We start from the raw sequence: 14799 nt of genomic DNA, 5'->3' as shown, positions 1-14799 counted from the left end.
ATGTTTATTTACAACACTCAGGTTCTTCTTCGTGTTCCATTCTTATAAAACTCAGTGGTGAAAACCAAGTGTACAGAGGAAAGTTGCAGGTTCTACATTCTATTCATTTTCTTCTTCCCTTGCACACATGAGCAGCGGCACCTTCAATTCACTGGGAAGGTGATTCTTAGCCCAGGAGAAAGGAAGGACAAGCCTGCAGTTTGAATTTATCTACTCCCCAGTCTTGGCCCCCCAACCTGAAACATCACTGCTTTCATATTATTCTTGACTCAGCCAAAGCTTATCTGGGCTTGTAACCTGGGCTTGAATCCACACCTATTGGATTCAATCCATAATGTGAGGATGACAGGAAAAATTTGTGAAAACCCTTTGAAAGTTCAAGTTTTAGATAACATTTGAGAATAGGAGAGCCATTCCATAAGCAATAATATTGAAAAGTAAATCTAAGTTTACTTATCAACAATATATTTAGAATAAAGTTATATAGTCACTATACAAGCAGTACCTACCTGGAAAGTACCGCTCTGGAACTTTGGAAATGTAGAACAGGAAAGCAAGAAGTGCGATCACGTACATCACAACCACACGGGGTGCAAAGTCCTGAAAAGCAAAACATCCTATTCACAGGTCTCCCACTGTGGCTGAAACCCCAATTTATTAGGAATCTAATTTACAGACTGAATTTATAGGTGGGATTTAAGTCTGCTAAATCTCAATTGCTTTTGCAGTTTCCAATAGCAGAAACCTCACTGTTAATACTGCAGAAAGCAGTCCACAAGAGTGGAATATAGAGTGCCCTAAAGGTTAGGGTACTAAAGGAGCCAGAACTTTAATAAGGTTGAAGGTCCTACATCAACAATCCATCTACAGGCATAAGGGTGGAGTGCATGTGGGATGGAATTACCACATGAATAAGCAAAAAGAGGGAAGACCAGGGACTTGGGCTGAAAGACCCAAGAGGTTTAGCCCAGTAATGAAGTCTGTTCCACTATCCCGGGAACATGGCCCTGTTGAATACTATTATGAAGCAGTCCATCTCACAGCTCAAACAGCATTTCCTTGCCCTAAGACTATCAGCCAGCTATCAATAATATACCAGTATACTGTTCCTAATCTGGTTATATACCCAATATACCAAGAACCCAATAAAGGAGCCCTCCCTAAATTCTATATCCTCAGACTAATCAACCTAAAGATTTCTCAAACATTCTAGAACATGACTCCACCCTACCTCCCAGAATTAGTCCTTCTGGATCTTTTCATCTTTGGTTAAGTGTTTTTCTTTTCATCTCTTAAAAATTAGAACGTACTGGAGATTTCTCTGGAAGTCTCCCTTTGCTTCTCCACTGGAATGGTCTGTGAGTATGTTAGATTCCCATCTGAGAACCACTGTCTTCCTAAGCCATATTTCTATTTTAAGATTTCTGAACATGGGAAATTCCCATTTTTTTCTGAGTTCTGTAAAACCCATGATCTTAATGGGTCAGGTTCTCTTTCTTTGTTATTAGAAGCTTAAGAGGATGTGTCACTCATCCCAAACTTCTGGTCACTTCTATGTCAACAATCAGTTATCAATTTCTGGTTAGAACTGAATTGAGAGTGGTAGTTCCCTATTCTATTTTCTTTACTCATTTCAGGAAATCACAATTCTCGGAAAATAATGTTTTCACAGATATGAGGATCACTGAAGTTCCTCGTCACTACACTCTCATCTTTCTCCCAACTTCCTAGTCTGAGGAGGAAACCATCACCTTTGTCCTCAAGTTGGCAAACTGGCCACACAGATCCTACCACTCAAATTCACTAGATCACATAACTACCTCCTTTCAGTTTTACACCCAAATGCTTTTCACCATGGTGTTGCCAACTTCATGCAATTGTATGTAAGCCTACTATTAGTTCTCCCATTTCTAAAAAAATTCTGATTCTTTTGAATACAACCTATATTTCAATTCCCATATTCCAGACAAAGTTCCCATTGTAAAAATTATAGTGATTTCTGCTGCATTTGTGGGCATGCTTATTTATGTTAAAAATCCTCAGCTTTACTCTCTAGTGCATTTTTATATGGATCTCTAAGAATGTCTTATTTCGAATCCTCAAGAATACACAGGAGTTCTTACTGAGGTTCTTCCTAATGCACTCCAACTGTGCTCCTATATAATACCTAACTCTAACCGCTTCTATTTCTCAATATACTTTCCTTGGTTGGTGAAATATGCTTCCATGACTCCAGCTACCAATACAATAATGATTTTCAAATCTTTTTTTTTTTAATATTTTTATTGATTTCAGAGAGGAAGGGAGAGGGAGAGAGAGATAGAAACATCAATGATGAGAGAGAATCATTGATCGGATGCTTCCTGCACACCCCCTACTGGGGACTGAGCCCGCAACCTGGGCATGTGCCCTGACCAGGAATGGAACCATGACCTCCTGGCTCATAGGTGAATGCTCAACCACTGAGCCACACTGGTCAGACATGATTTTCAAATCTTAATCACTATTCTCAAACTCTAAGCTAAATTCTATAATCTATCTCCACTTTTATATCCCACAGTTACCTCAAATTCAACAGGTCCAAGAAAAAATTCCTTCCCAACTCCTCCTCCTCTACCCATACACACACATATCACCCAACTGCTCCTACTTCTGTACTTGCATTATCACGAGCATTCTCCTCGCCTCAGCTGACAAAGCTAGAAACGAGAGTCATCCTCCTCAGGCAAGGACTTAGGTACTTACGCACTCAGAAAAAAATAGAGAGGGAATCCAGAATGTATTATTTCACAGAAAGCCATCTCAGAAAAAAATGGTGGTTAGATCTGACTTCTGTTCCTGCAAGATATGCTTATTTGTGTAGGCATTTAAATTATGGCATCAGTATGTCACTAGAAATATGTACTCAAATGACAAAGACTCAGCCACTTGCCTGATTATACTACTTTACCCAAACAGAATAAAACAGAAAGGACACAAAAAATGGGGAAAATATTTGTCTACACTCAACCTACCTGTACAATAGGAGCACCTATGCCTCCATTGAGCCAAACCCAGTGAAGAGTAGGAATTACGCCATATCCCGAAACGGAACAGAAGATGATGGAACGCAGCCTCTGCCACTGCTGTGTGAGGTAACTGGGATGGATCTGCGCAAAGAACACTGCCAGGATCATAGCAAGCACTGTGATCAGGTACACCTGCCGCCAATACTGGAATGAGAGGCAATCAGATTTTAATTGTTATTGCCAAGGGAAGGAAAAAAGTAATTATGGCTTCTACATTACACATTCTAAATTATTGGCTTGGTATTTGCATTTGCAAACATGATTACCTTCCTTCCTTAAAAAAATGCATGTTTCATTTTTAGGTTTAAATAACTAAACAACTTTTAGGTTTCTCAGAATGACAAACCAAATTTCAAGGTAAGCTGGTTAAGAGGCGGCATTTATCATAAAAAGCATTTTCTGAGTATCTATTACAGGAGTGGGGAACCTTTCTTTTGTCAGTCGCCATTGGGATATTTATAACATCATTTGAGGGCCATACAAAATTATCAACTTAAAAATTAGCCTGCTATATTTGGTCAAACATTTAATTAACTCACCCCTAATGCCTTGGCAGGTCCAAACCAAATGATTTTGCAGGCCTTGTACTGTACGGCCAGAGGGCCAAACGATCCCCACCCCTGACCTATTATATGCTAGGGACAATTTATGTCCTGTAGGAACAAAGATGACTATGACATGGACTCACCCAGTGGGTGAGCTCATAATAGACTATGGGAGGGGCAGACCTGTAAACAAATGATTACAATCTAATGATAAGTAATGTAACTGTGCTATCACCAGAATGCTGTGGAACCACAGAGGAAGGAGTGATTAATGTTACCTGGAGTGGCCAAAACTGTTTCAGAGAGGAGGTGACATCTTAGCTGGGTCTTGTGGAATACATGCAACGTGTGGGAAGAGGAAGCCCTCAAGGAACAAACAGAACATGCAGCCGCAAGCAGCAGGGACACTGAGAAGGGAGGCGGGAAGGCAGGTGGACTGTCAGGCTAAGTATCTGGGGCTTTACCATGTGGGCACTGGGGAGTAGCAGAGTTCTTGAAGAATGGGACGACATGATCGTTTCTCAGACTGACTGATTAGAAAGAAAACTCTAACAACCAATGTTGAAAGAATGAGGTGTCAGGAAGAGAGCTAGAAGATATTAGAATAACTGGTTCAACAAGTGAACAAGGGCTTGAATTCTTGTTGAACAAGGAAGATAGATGTGAGCACCAGATTCAGGAGGCATTTTTGAAATGAAGTCTTATTGGCTGACTGGATGTGCGAGAGGGCAGCAGAGGATGGCTTGGCTGTTTCCAGTATGAAAGGCCACACGCAGTTTCTATCAATGGAGAAAATGAACAAAGATGATCCAAATGATGTGTGTGTGTGTGTGTGTGTGTATTGGGGGAAGACAACTGGGTTGCATGAAACAATATTTATTTAAAAATACATTAGTTTTGAAGGGCTTATAGAATATTTAGGTCTCTAAATGAGCAGTTGAAAACCTGGTCTTGAAGCTCACAAGTTAGCATCTCATAGGACGGAGTTCATAACCTGAACTCCTAGGACTTCTGTGGGGCTATTCACTTCCTTAAATCACATGTCAAATTATTTGGTTAGTTTGTGTCCAAATGTACATTCTCCTGGATGAGGGTCCATAGTTTGCAAACTCATTCTCAAAGTAGCCTGTGTTCCCCAAAAGGTTAAGAGCCACTACAGCAAGGGCATATTTAGGAAGATTAGATACCAGAGGGAAGATTTTCCCTTAAAATCAGCGGTTCTCAATCTGTGGGTCGCAACCCCTTTGGGGGTTGAAAGACCCTTTCACAGGGGTTGCCTAAGACCATCGGAAAACACATATATAATTACATATTATTTTTGTGATTAATCACTATGCTTTAATTATGTTCAATTTGTAACAATGAAATTGGGGGTCACCACAACATGGGGAACTGTATTAAAGGGTCGCGGCATTAGGAAGGTTGAGAACCACTGCTTTAAATGATCATGGACTGTGTTAGCTTTAGCAGTTCTTTCTCTTCAATCTATCCTGGACTTCTAGTTTTTTCCGAAGAGATTTACAAAAAGTGTCTGACTAATCTCTTTGATTACCTGATATGTTTACAAAAAGATAAGAAGAAAACAGGTTTCAGAGAAACAGAGAATAAGATAAGCAAAATAATCCAAACACTACATGGCTGTCCTCACGAAGCTCCTAGTTAGCAGGTTCCCTCTCATTTTTCAAGGACATAAACAGTTTCATGCAAAACAAACAAGCTGTGAAGGTTGAGCAGACATAATAGGTTGACTACTAAAGTAAAATCAATTTATAACAAGTTAATTGCTTATATTATCTATCTATACAAAACCCTAATATTAAATCAACAGAACAGCGGAACGACCTGTGGAATGACGGTCAGAGAGGGGCAGGGCCGGCGAGTGGGCAGCGTCAGGCCAGCCAAGGCAGGTGCCAGCGGGGGCCCCCCAATTGCCCCACCCACTGGTTGCCCCACAGATGGCCCTGATCACCGGCCAGGCCTAGGGACCCTACCCTATATATTGGGAACAATCTCTTAGATGTAAAAATTAAAACCTGGCAAGGCTACTCTAACACTGAAAAAACAGGACGATGCAGCGATGACACGCATGGACTCTGGCTTGCCCATTTTGTGGTCAGCCCTGATTCTGACACTTAAAACTGTGTGACAAAGCCAATTACTTAACTTCTCCCTGTTTCAGTTTTTCCACCCATAATATGGGGAAAATGGTACTACTGCCTCAGAAGGATCATGTTATGTACTACTTTTTATAATCAGGGCAAAAAAATATAGCTACCCATTTAAGATGCCTTTCACCTGTATGAAAAGTATGGTCACTGGTGCATGCAGCGTTCCGGATTGAGAGAGGGATGTCCGACTGCTGGTTTAGGCCCCATAAACCGGCAGTCGGACATCCCCCGAGGGGTTCCAGATTGCTAGAGGGTGCAGGCCAGGCTAAGGGACCCCACTGGGCCTCTAGTTTAATTACTTGCTTATGTTCCAAACTAGGCATAAAAAGCAAACGGCTCATATGTAAATGGCTACAATTAATATATACTCTTACATTCAAACCAAATTTATGATTTTTATCTTTGCTAGTTTTACACTGCCACTATGTTGGCAGTTTTCTGTTATGGTGTAGTAACAAAGGTCTACACCAGGGGTCCTCAAACTTTTTAAACAGGGGGCCAGTTCACTGTCCCTCAGACTGTTGGAGGGCCGGACTATAGTTTAAAAAAAAAACTATGAACAAATTCCTATGCACACTGCACATATCTTATTTTGAAGTAAAAAAACAAAACGGGAACAAATACAATATTTGTATTTGCATGTGGCCTGCGGGCCGTAGTTTGAGGACCCCTGGTCTACACAAAACTCTTCCATTTCTTCCGTAAGTTAGTTATGTGCTTATTCAGAATTTCAAAGGAAAGAAAACTCCAGACCTACAAGAAAGGTAGAATAAAAAATGTTTTAAATTACTTACATTATTACAATAAAATGCATAAAATACTCCAGAGACATAGCAGCCCAGTATTCCAATAGAAATTCCTGCATAATCTAGTGCCATCCATCTCCGACAGGTTTTTTCTGATCGATGGCAGGAAAAAAGATGATAGCCCACAGAGCAAAGCATACAGACCTATGGAAAAAAAAGCAAAAACAAGTGAAAGTGAAACAGAGAAATAAACCAACATCTGCATGATGTTCAGGGAAGTGGCAGGTCTAGCGCGGGCTTTCCAGTGAAACACACCTGAGCTTGGAGGTTAGCTCTGTGTCAGGCGAGCTATGTTATTTCTCTAAGCCTCAGTTTCCTCATGGGTTAAATGGGGATAACCATATATAACAAAAGAATTTAAAAATGATAGCTAATTTACAATATAAACATTTAAAATAAATAGCACGATAGTAGGAAAGTTACAAATGTTTTAAAAATATCCACTGAGGCTTATTTTGATCCATGAAGGACTTTCCTTTACAAAAATCATTTACTATATAAGTAATATATGTCATTAAAAAAAGTCAAAGATCATAGAATTGTATGCGGTAAAAAAAATAAATCCCTCCTGTTCAAATCTATTCCCAAAAGGTAACCACTGGTAACATTTATGTCCTTTCAAATATTTTCAATGAATATATCAAATACCTATAATATAGAAGTCTGCACACCTATAATATAGAAGCAGCATATTGAGAAAAAGAACCATTAAGGAGTATCATGTGGCGGCCTTCATGACATGGTTATGGTAAGTTCTATACATTAACCCCTAGAGTGCCGCGGAGTGCGATTGCGCTCCTCCTGTCTTTCGCCAAAAGTGCCGGGAGTGCTTTATTCTAACATTATATGTTTTGTTCAAATTTTTTTTTCTACTAGTATATAATACAATAATCAGCAAACAATATATGTCAAAGATGAAAACAAATGTAGTAAAGGTTTCCTTAAGTTTTTGAATATGTAACTTCATTTACTTGCGATTCATAATTTTTTTCCTAAACTGCTGTAAAATCAGCAAAAATGCCTTGGCAATTTTAGCATAGTTCCTAGGATATTGGTTGGCACTCAAAGGGTTAAGGAGTTTTAACTTCAGTATTATGGGCTAGGTGTGATAATACTGGAGATCTTAAGTGCAACCTTATGGAAAGGCTGAGACAAGAGGCTACAGGAGTAGCCCTGGGGCGCAATGGCAAGAGCCTAACTAGGCCAATGACAGTGGGGGTGGACAAAACAGGACAGATAAACAATATGAAGCAGGTCAAATGGATAAACATTTGTAAGCAACTACTCAGGTTGCTTATAATGGTCATCTTGCTATTCTATAGTATGGTCATTAAACCTAATCAGTCCCCATGGCCTCAATACCTCAATATCAATATTCAAAACAATGTTCCTAGCCACAACCTCTCCACCCAGTCTAAAACCCTCACTGGTCTATGGCTATGGTTACTAAAGTACAAGTCAGTCTATTGACCCAATGAAACATAATTCTAAGAAGCTTGATGGTTTTGTCTGATCCTTGAGATTAAACACAGTATATCCAGAAAATATCAAGATGTATATTCTCATTGAAATGGAAAGATCTTAACTGACACAAAACCATGAAGAGATGATCATAGCTTGGAAGAAGGTAGACGGGTAGGTAGGCAGGTGGCAATTGTGAGGCAGCTGTGCATACACAAATGTCAGGAGGAATTTTAACTCAAATTTCACATGTGGTTACCTCTGGGAAGTGGAATTTCAAGACATTTTTACTTCCTTTCATATACTTTATTGTTTGCTTGAATTTCTCCATGAGTATATCTTATAGTGATAATAAAAACAACAATAAAGCTAATTTCTTTGTGAACAAGAAGAGAGGAAAGAGGAAAAACTACAGTATCAAAGGGAAAATACAATATACAGTGTTAATGGGAGGCACCGAGTTTTGAAAAAGTTAACCTATACTTAATATGTCCTGTTTTAAAAGGGATGTGTTACTGTTAGAGTTCCTTAGAAAACTGACAGAAAAGTTATCTGGAAAAAAGAGTACATTTCAGTTTTCTTCTGTGGAACATCTCATTTCACCAAGGCAAACAGATAATTAGATTGTGACATCCTGTGTCTAAGCTCCTTGGCACAATAACCAAGAACCTCAGGATCTGGCTCCTGCCTATCTCTCCAGCCCCATCTTTCTCCATCCTCCTAAGATCCAACCACGAAGACCAGTGCCTGCAAGTCCAAAGTGTTAAGCTGTCGCTTGCTTCTGGGCCTTTACAAAAATTATTTTTTCCTACTTAAATGCCCTGCCTCCCTCTCCTTTCCGCCCTCCTACCTGAGTGACCCGACCTCCATGACAGGTTGGTTTTGTTTAGCACTGTATTCCCGATGCCTACCTTAGTACCTGGATTTAGGAAGGAGGCATATAAAAATATTTGTTGAACTGACTGTAAATGAACAGAATCCAGGGAAAGACGTTTTCAGATTCTGCTCTTCTCTAAGACAGAAAGACCTCTGGGGTAGTTCAGAGCCCCTGAAGTCATCTTGTTACTCAGAAGGTACTCTATTCATCTGGTTGAGAGGAAAGCACTGAGTATATAAAATGGGTAAAAGTGAAAAGAGAAAAAAATGTGTTTTAAAAATTAAATGTAAATCAACATTAATACACAGATTTATGGCTTACCATGCTGCCTGCTGATTCTAAGAATTTGGGGAAATTGGTGAACACATTATCAATGTAATTTCATAAATATAAAAATAACAAATGATATTTTTAAGTAGGGAAGATGTACTCATTTGTCTTCAGCAAGTTTTACAGTGGGTAACAAAAAGTCACTGCACTGCCAGCTGGGAGAACAGGGTTTTACTGTAATGCTGAGTAATCCTCGGCAGATCACTGTAATATTTTGGGTGTGTTTTTTTTTATCGGCAGGTTTTTTTTTTAAATTATTTCATCTTTATAGTTGTGCAATGCATTGTTTCTTAGGCCAATATGAAAACCAGTATGTTTTCCCTGGACCAGCATCAGCTATATCTGGGTGGTGAAGGGATAAAGGGCAGGCCTAAGGGTAGAGGAAAACATATGGGATTCTCAAAATAGATAATATCCATATGACCAAAAAGAGAGTAAAAACCAGTTTTACTTATTTATGCTGATTAAGAGCACCTCAGTCTATGTTAAGATATATCTAAAAATTTATAAAAAATTGGTTTATTTTAAAACAGCGATGGATTCTAAGAGATATTCAGGCTTCAATAGGGACAAAAATTAAACCTGAGAAAGAGTATGTTTTTTAAAATGGTTAAAAGGAAAAGTAATTTTCTAATAATAATAACAACACAAAAACACAGAGTATTCTTACCCTCAAAGAACTTTAAAATTTTATTCCAGAAACTAGGATTCTAAAAAAAAATGGTGGTGGTGGGGGAGAAGGGAAATTTTCTGATGGGTTTCTTAGTCATGTAAGTCTAAAGTTTTAACTGGAATCAAATGATGAAGGCCAGAGATTAGATGATACATAATAAAGCAGATGGCTTACAGATTCACCTTTCAAACCACGTAGCAACTGGTTAACTACAGGGAATGCTGGCCTATGTTTGGAGAAAGTGGCATAACACCTTTTTCTTTTCATTTTTACGATCTTCTGTACTGTCTGCATTTTTTTTTAAGTAAAAAATTATCAACAGGAATTTTGTCCACATTTGTTTTCTTCTTTAGAATGATCTGTTTCCAAAACTATTAAGTATAACTGCTAAAGGCACTCTTATAGAGCTCTGAAGAAAAATGAAAGTGCTAAAGAACTAACAAATACAAGAGGTAGAGAGGAGAGAAATTGAAGTATCTGAAACCAGGCAAGCATAAAAGGACCAAAGGAAATTAACATTAAAGCAACAGAAAAGGTCAATACCAGCTAAACAAGACATTAAAATTTAAGATGGTATAGAATCAAGTACAAAAATCACAGATGTATAAATTGGAAAAAGATGAGAAATAAGGTGAGAAATTTTCTCAAACAAGTGTTAAGCAGCCACTAGTATTCTACTTCAGTCAGAAATAGAACAATCAGAGTTTCCTATCCTTGTATTAATCTTAAAGCAGAGATGTCTATAAAGGGAAAGAGGAAAGGAAACAAAGAAATGTTCCCAATCCTTAAAAGTTATTAGATTTCAAATTTACTCTAATAATAACATCCAAATACACTTTCATAAAACAGACTTTTGGTGCTTATACTATGAAAGTGGGTAAGCTATCCAATATGCAATTTTGGGGGCTTTTAAAGCAAGTGGTGGATGTGAAGTAAGATCACCTGCCCAGACTTGTCAGACTAAAGTTCTCTTTCCCACTAACAGTGTTTATGAAATGACTTACCTGGAAGCAGAAAAGACAAATAGAACAAATTACAAAATCTTCTCTGGATGCACTTGCTGAAGGTAACACAGATGTCATGTCATAGATTCCCAGTGTGAAGAAGAGAAAGAAACCCAGCAAATGACTCCAAATGTTTACTGTCTCATTAGATAAAATAAACAAACTGGAAGACAAAACAAAACAAAGCCCATGAAGTTCAGAATCATAGTGGCTCGCTCACTGTCAGCATTTTAAAGGTTAGGGACACCTTTTTCTGGGTTATCCAACACTTGCTACTTTAAGCCCGTAACCCCATCTTTGCCTTTCTAAATTTGATATATCATTTGGCTTAATTAATCTCTTAAGTTTTTCCACAACCAATCCTCGGATCTGAGAGGTTTTTTGATGCTCACCTGTATTATTATATTGACCATTTTCTTCCTTGTATTAGAGTTATTTATGAATAAATGCCATTTCATCCTCCAGCCTATTAACTCCCTGACGGCTGGCACCATTCATCTTTATGACACCACTGTTCCAAGCACAGTGCCTTGCTCGAATTAGATGCTAAATGTCTACAGAAATAAACGTGCAGATTAAAACTGGATATTAGCTAACATACTTTGATGTTCAATAATAGGTGTCTGAAAACCTAAGTATTAGGTTAGACCAGTGGTTGGCAAACTGCGGCTCGCGAGCCACATGCGGCTCTTTGGCCCCTTGAGTGTGGCCACGAAGTTTCAATCTCACTGTACGTGCGCGCCCGCACGTGGTACTTTGTGGAAGAGCCACACTCAAGGGGCCTCAGTTTGCCGACCACTGGGTTAGACACAACTTAAAATACCTTTTTAGTATTTGTTAAATGCAAAATTAAATGGGTTTGAGAGAAGCAGAATAAATAAAAATGGATCCACTGGAAAGACCTTTAAGACAGGCATGCTGGAACAACTTTTCAAAACCATTGTTTTGCAACCATCGTTTCCAGGTGGCATGTTCTTATTAGGAACCACAGGAGGTTACTATTGCTGACTAACTGGTTTGCAGCACAGGTTGGTGTACTACACCGAGCACACGTCAAGGCCTACTGTCCCTTCACCCGCTCTGCAACAAACAAACTAGCTCTGTGATCATGAGAAAGTCACTTAACCTCTCTGGCTTCAGTGTCTTCATCTACAAAAAAGGGAGCTGGATTAGATGTGGCTGCAAGTCCCTTCCAGCTCCTTCCTTAATCTTGTGAGGTGTTTCTCCTGCTGTGGATACAACTCACCTGATTATTTATTGAAAGGTGACATCATGACAAAAAAATTAAAATACTCTTGCATTTCTCTTGCAAAATAATCTTTCTAAACTAAGCCTTTGGCTTTTACTGATTCCGAATCCTTATCAGTAAACATTAACATATAACCAGCCTACGGAATTTGCAGCAATCACCACGGTTCTCGGTTTCCCATCTCTGCACAACAAAAATAGCAGGGCTTCACACTATCAAACGATCATCAAGAATAAAGTGAATCATGTATCATGAATTTCAGGTTTTATCCTGTACAAGCCTCAAGTATAAAGACTACTTACCTTGTTGTGTGTAGAGGGGATAGGATGCAGGAATGTGAGGGAACACATCTAACTACAGGTCTGTCTTGACAATCTATACTATGTTCTGCCTGTTGCTTCAGAACTTTTCATTTTGTGAAGCTCAGTATAACCGGACTAACTGAACTGACAGATACAATCTTGGAGGTTCCTTCCAACTAACAGAGTACTGGCAGAACAGTTGTGGCACAATACCTCTTCTTATATCTAAAATCTATCCTGGTCATGCTTGACAGCAACAAGAAGAGAGGGTAAAGGCTGAAACCAGAAAAGACCAAGCTGCTGGGAAAAGCACTTAGGAGACTATCCCCAATAGACAACATACTCTTAATTTATGAGAAGTTAGGCCCAGACTGTTCAGTTTCAAAATCAATCATCAGCCCAGCCGGCATGGCTCAATGGTAGAGCGTTGACCTATGAACCAGGAGGACACAGTTCGACTCAGGGCACAGGCCCGGTTTGTGGGTCCCAGCCCCAGTAGGGGGTGTACAAGAGGCAGCTGATCAATGATCCTCACCATCAGTGTTTCTGTCTCTCCCTCTCCCTTCCCCTCTGAAATCAATAAAAATATATTAAAAAAAAATCATCTCCATCATCAACATCTGCTTAGCTTTGAAATCGATGATCATGATGATCCCATTTGTTGTGTGCTTAGGCCCGGTATAGGGTTTCGCGTGTATAATCTCATTTAATCCTTAGTGCTTTCTGAAGCAGCTACTAAGATCACCCTCACTTCTACAAATGGGGAAGATAAGACTCAGAGAGGTTAACTTTTCCTCAAGGTCCACAGTTGTTAAGTGGTAGATCTGGATACCCAAGTTTTTGGGGGTTTTTTGACTCAACAGCCCAAAGATCCAAAGCACTAGATTTCATTTCTCAACCCATAGGATTTGGACTCTAATATTAGAATGCAGAGGATCACTGCTAGGTAGGTATAAAATATTTAAGGCAATTCACTACCTGCAGGGCTTAGCCCTGATTTCCTGTGTAATACCTTATACACGGGAGGAGGCACTGGGGAGAAAAAGATTACGTAGGATTCAACTTGTGAAGTCCTGTGGGCCATCCATTAAAGTAAAAAAAGGGACAGACAGTGACTGTTACCTTGTGACTGCGAGTCACAGAAATACTGTCAAGGCAGGCAAAGGCACTGAGGAAGGACCATGCTGGAAAGATCAAGAATGAAACATGTGGGTGCTGCTTGAGCAATCAGCAGCCCACCTTCCAGCACTGGGGTTTGTCTCTGCAGTGACCTGGTGGCCAACATCTGCATTTTAATGCTCATAGAGTGGGGTCCCGATTTAAGCACACACAGTGCATTTTCACAGAAAGCTCTTTGAACACTTAGAACACTCATTTTTCAGTTTTGTTTTTTTAAGCCCAGGCTTTCCAGGGCGTTAAAGGTTTGGATGATGAAATTCAGAGTGGCTCCTGTAGTTCTCTAGTGGAGGGCGGTGCCCGTTATCGGCAATCTTTGCTATAAAGTGCCTTTCCTACACAGCGTTGTTCACAATGGTTATTAAGTAATAGTGTAATTATCTTTTTAATGTGTGTCACCCAGGCTGGACTTTGGCAGCTCATGAGAACAAGGGCCTTGTCTGCTATTCTCTGCACCGCCTGGTGAAGTGCCTGTCCTCTAGCAGGGGCTCCACAGTACCCGCTGGATGAACGAAGCAGGGGTTCCTCACCATGTGGACTTGTTTCCTATTATACAGGCATTTATCTGACCCCAAACATCTGACTTTCCATAGGGCTTAGATATACACACAGGGGCAAGTAGGGCTCAACCATGGTCAGCGGGGTGAGTCCAACATGTAACCCAGCGAGCACCAAAGGGAATCGAAGATGTAAAAGCCCTTTGTAAACAGCAAAGCGCCAGAGTCAGTAATCAGGGTCATTGTTACAGTCGTTATTATTCGGTGGATCCAATAGCCCCGCGGCGCAGGAGGGAAGGTCACAGGCAGGAGGCGGCAGAAAGATGAAAAGGAAGCGCACGGAAAAGGGCCGGGACAGCAGCGGGGAGACCAGACAAACACCGGGCAGTGGGGAGGAGGGGCTGCCGGCGCGTGGGAGGCGGCCAGACGGTACCTTTTGATACACAGCCTGGAGGGCAGGTAGGCCCGGTAGCCGTCGGTGATGTACGGGTTGTCCTTGAGGGACACGGGGATCTGCTCGTAGGTGTAGAGGCGGATGCCGCGGGGCACCAGGACCGGCCAGTACTGGTAGCTGCCCAGCTCGATGTAATGCGCGCTCTTCAGCAGCTTCTGATGCATCCTCCCCGGTCGCCACCGCTCCCCG

General features: G+C 40.3%; 1 protein-coding gene across 4 annotated transcripts in view; it reads right to left on the bottom strand.

Annotated features, from left to right (window-relative positions):
* PAQR3 (progestin and adipoQ receptor family member III) overlaps positions 1-14793 on the bottom strand; it is an 85670-nt gene extending 70877 nt beyond the window's left edge. For all 4 annotated transcript variants that reach the window (XM_014544733.1, XM_014544739.1, XM_005857425.2 and 1 more), the window contains exons 1-5: positions 14590-14793; positions 10933-11095; positions 6576-6731; positions 3015-3212; positions 510-600 (exon numbers count right to left, since the gene is read on the bottom strand). In XM_014544733.1, coding sequence (XP_014400219.1) covers positions 510-600; positions 3015-3212; positions 6576-6731; positions 10933-11095; positions 14590-14774 — 793 coding nt within the window. In that variant the 5' untranslated portion in view covers positions 14775-14793. The remainder of the gene's footprint in view (positions 1-509; positions 601-3014; positions 3213-6575; positions 6732-10932; positions 11096-14589) is intronic.
* Between the last annotated feature and the right edge of the window lie 6 nt (positions 14794-14799).

Source organism: Myotis brandtii, unplaced genomic scaffold (assembly GCF_000412655.1).
Source record: "Myotis brandtii unplaced genomic scaffold, ASM41265v1 scaffold111, whole genome shotgun sequence".
NCBI lineage: Eukaryota > Metazoa > Chordata > Mammalia > Chiroptera > Vespertilionidae > Myotis > Myotis brandtii.
Note: the sequence above shows the minus strand (reverse complement) of the source record. Positions and strands in the feature narration are given on the sequence as shown.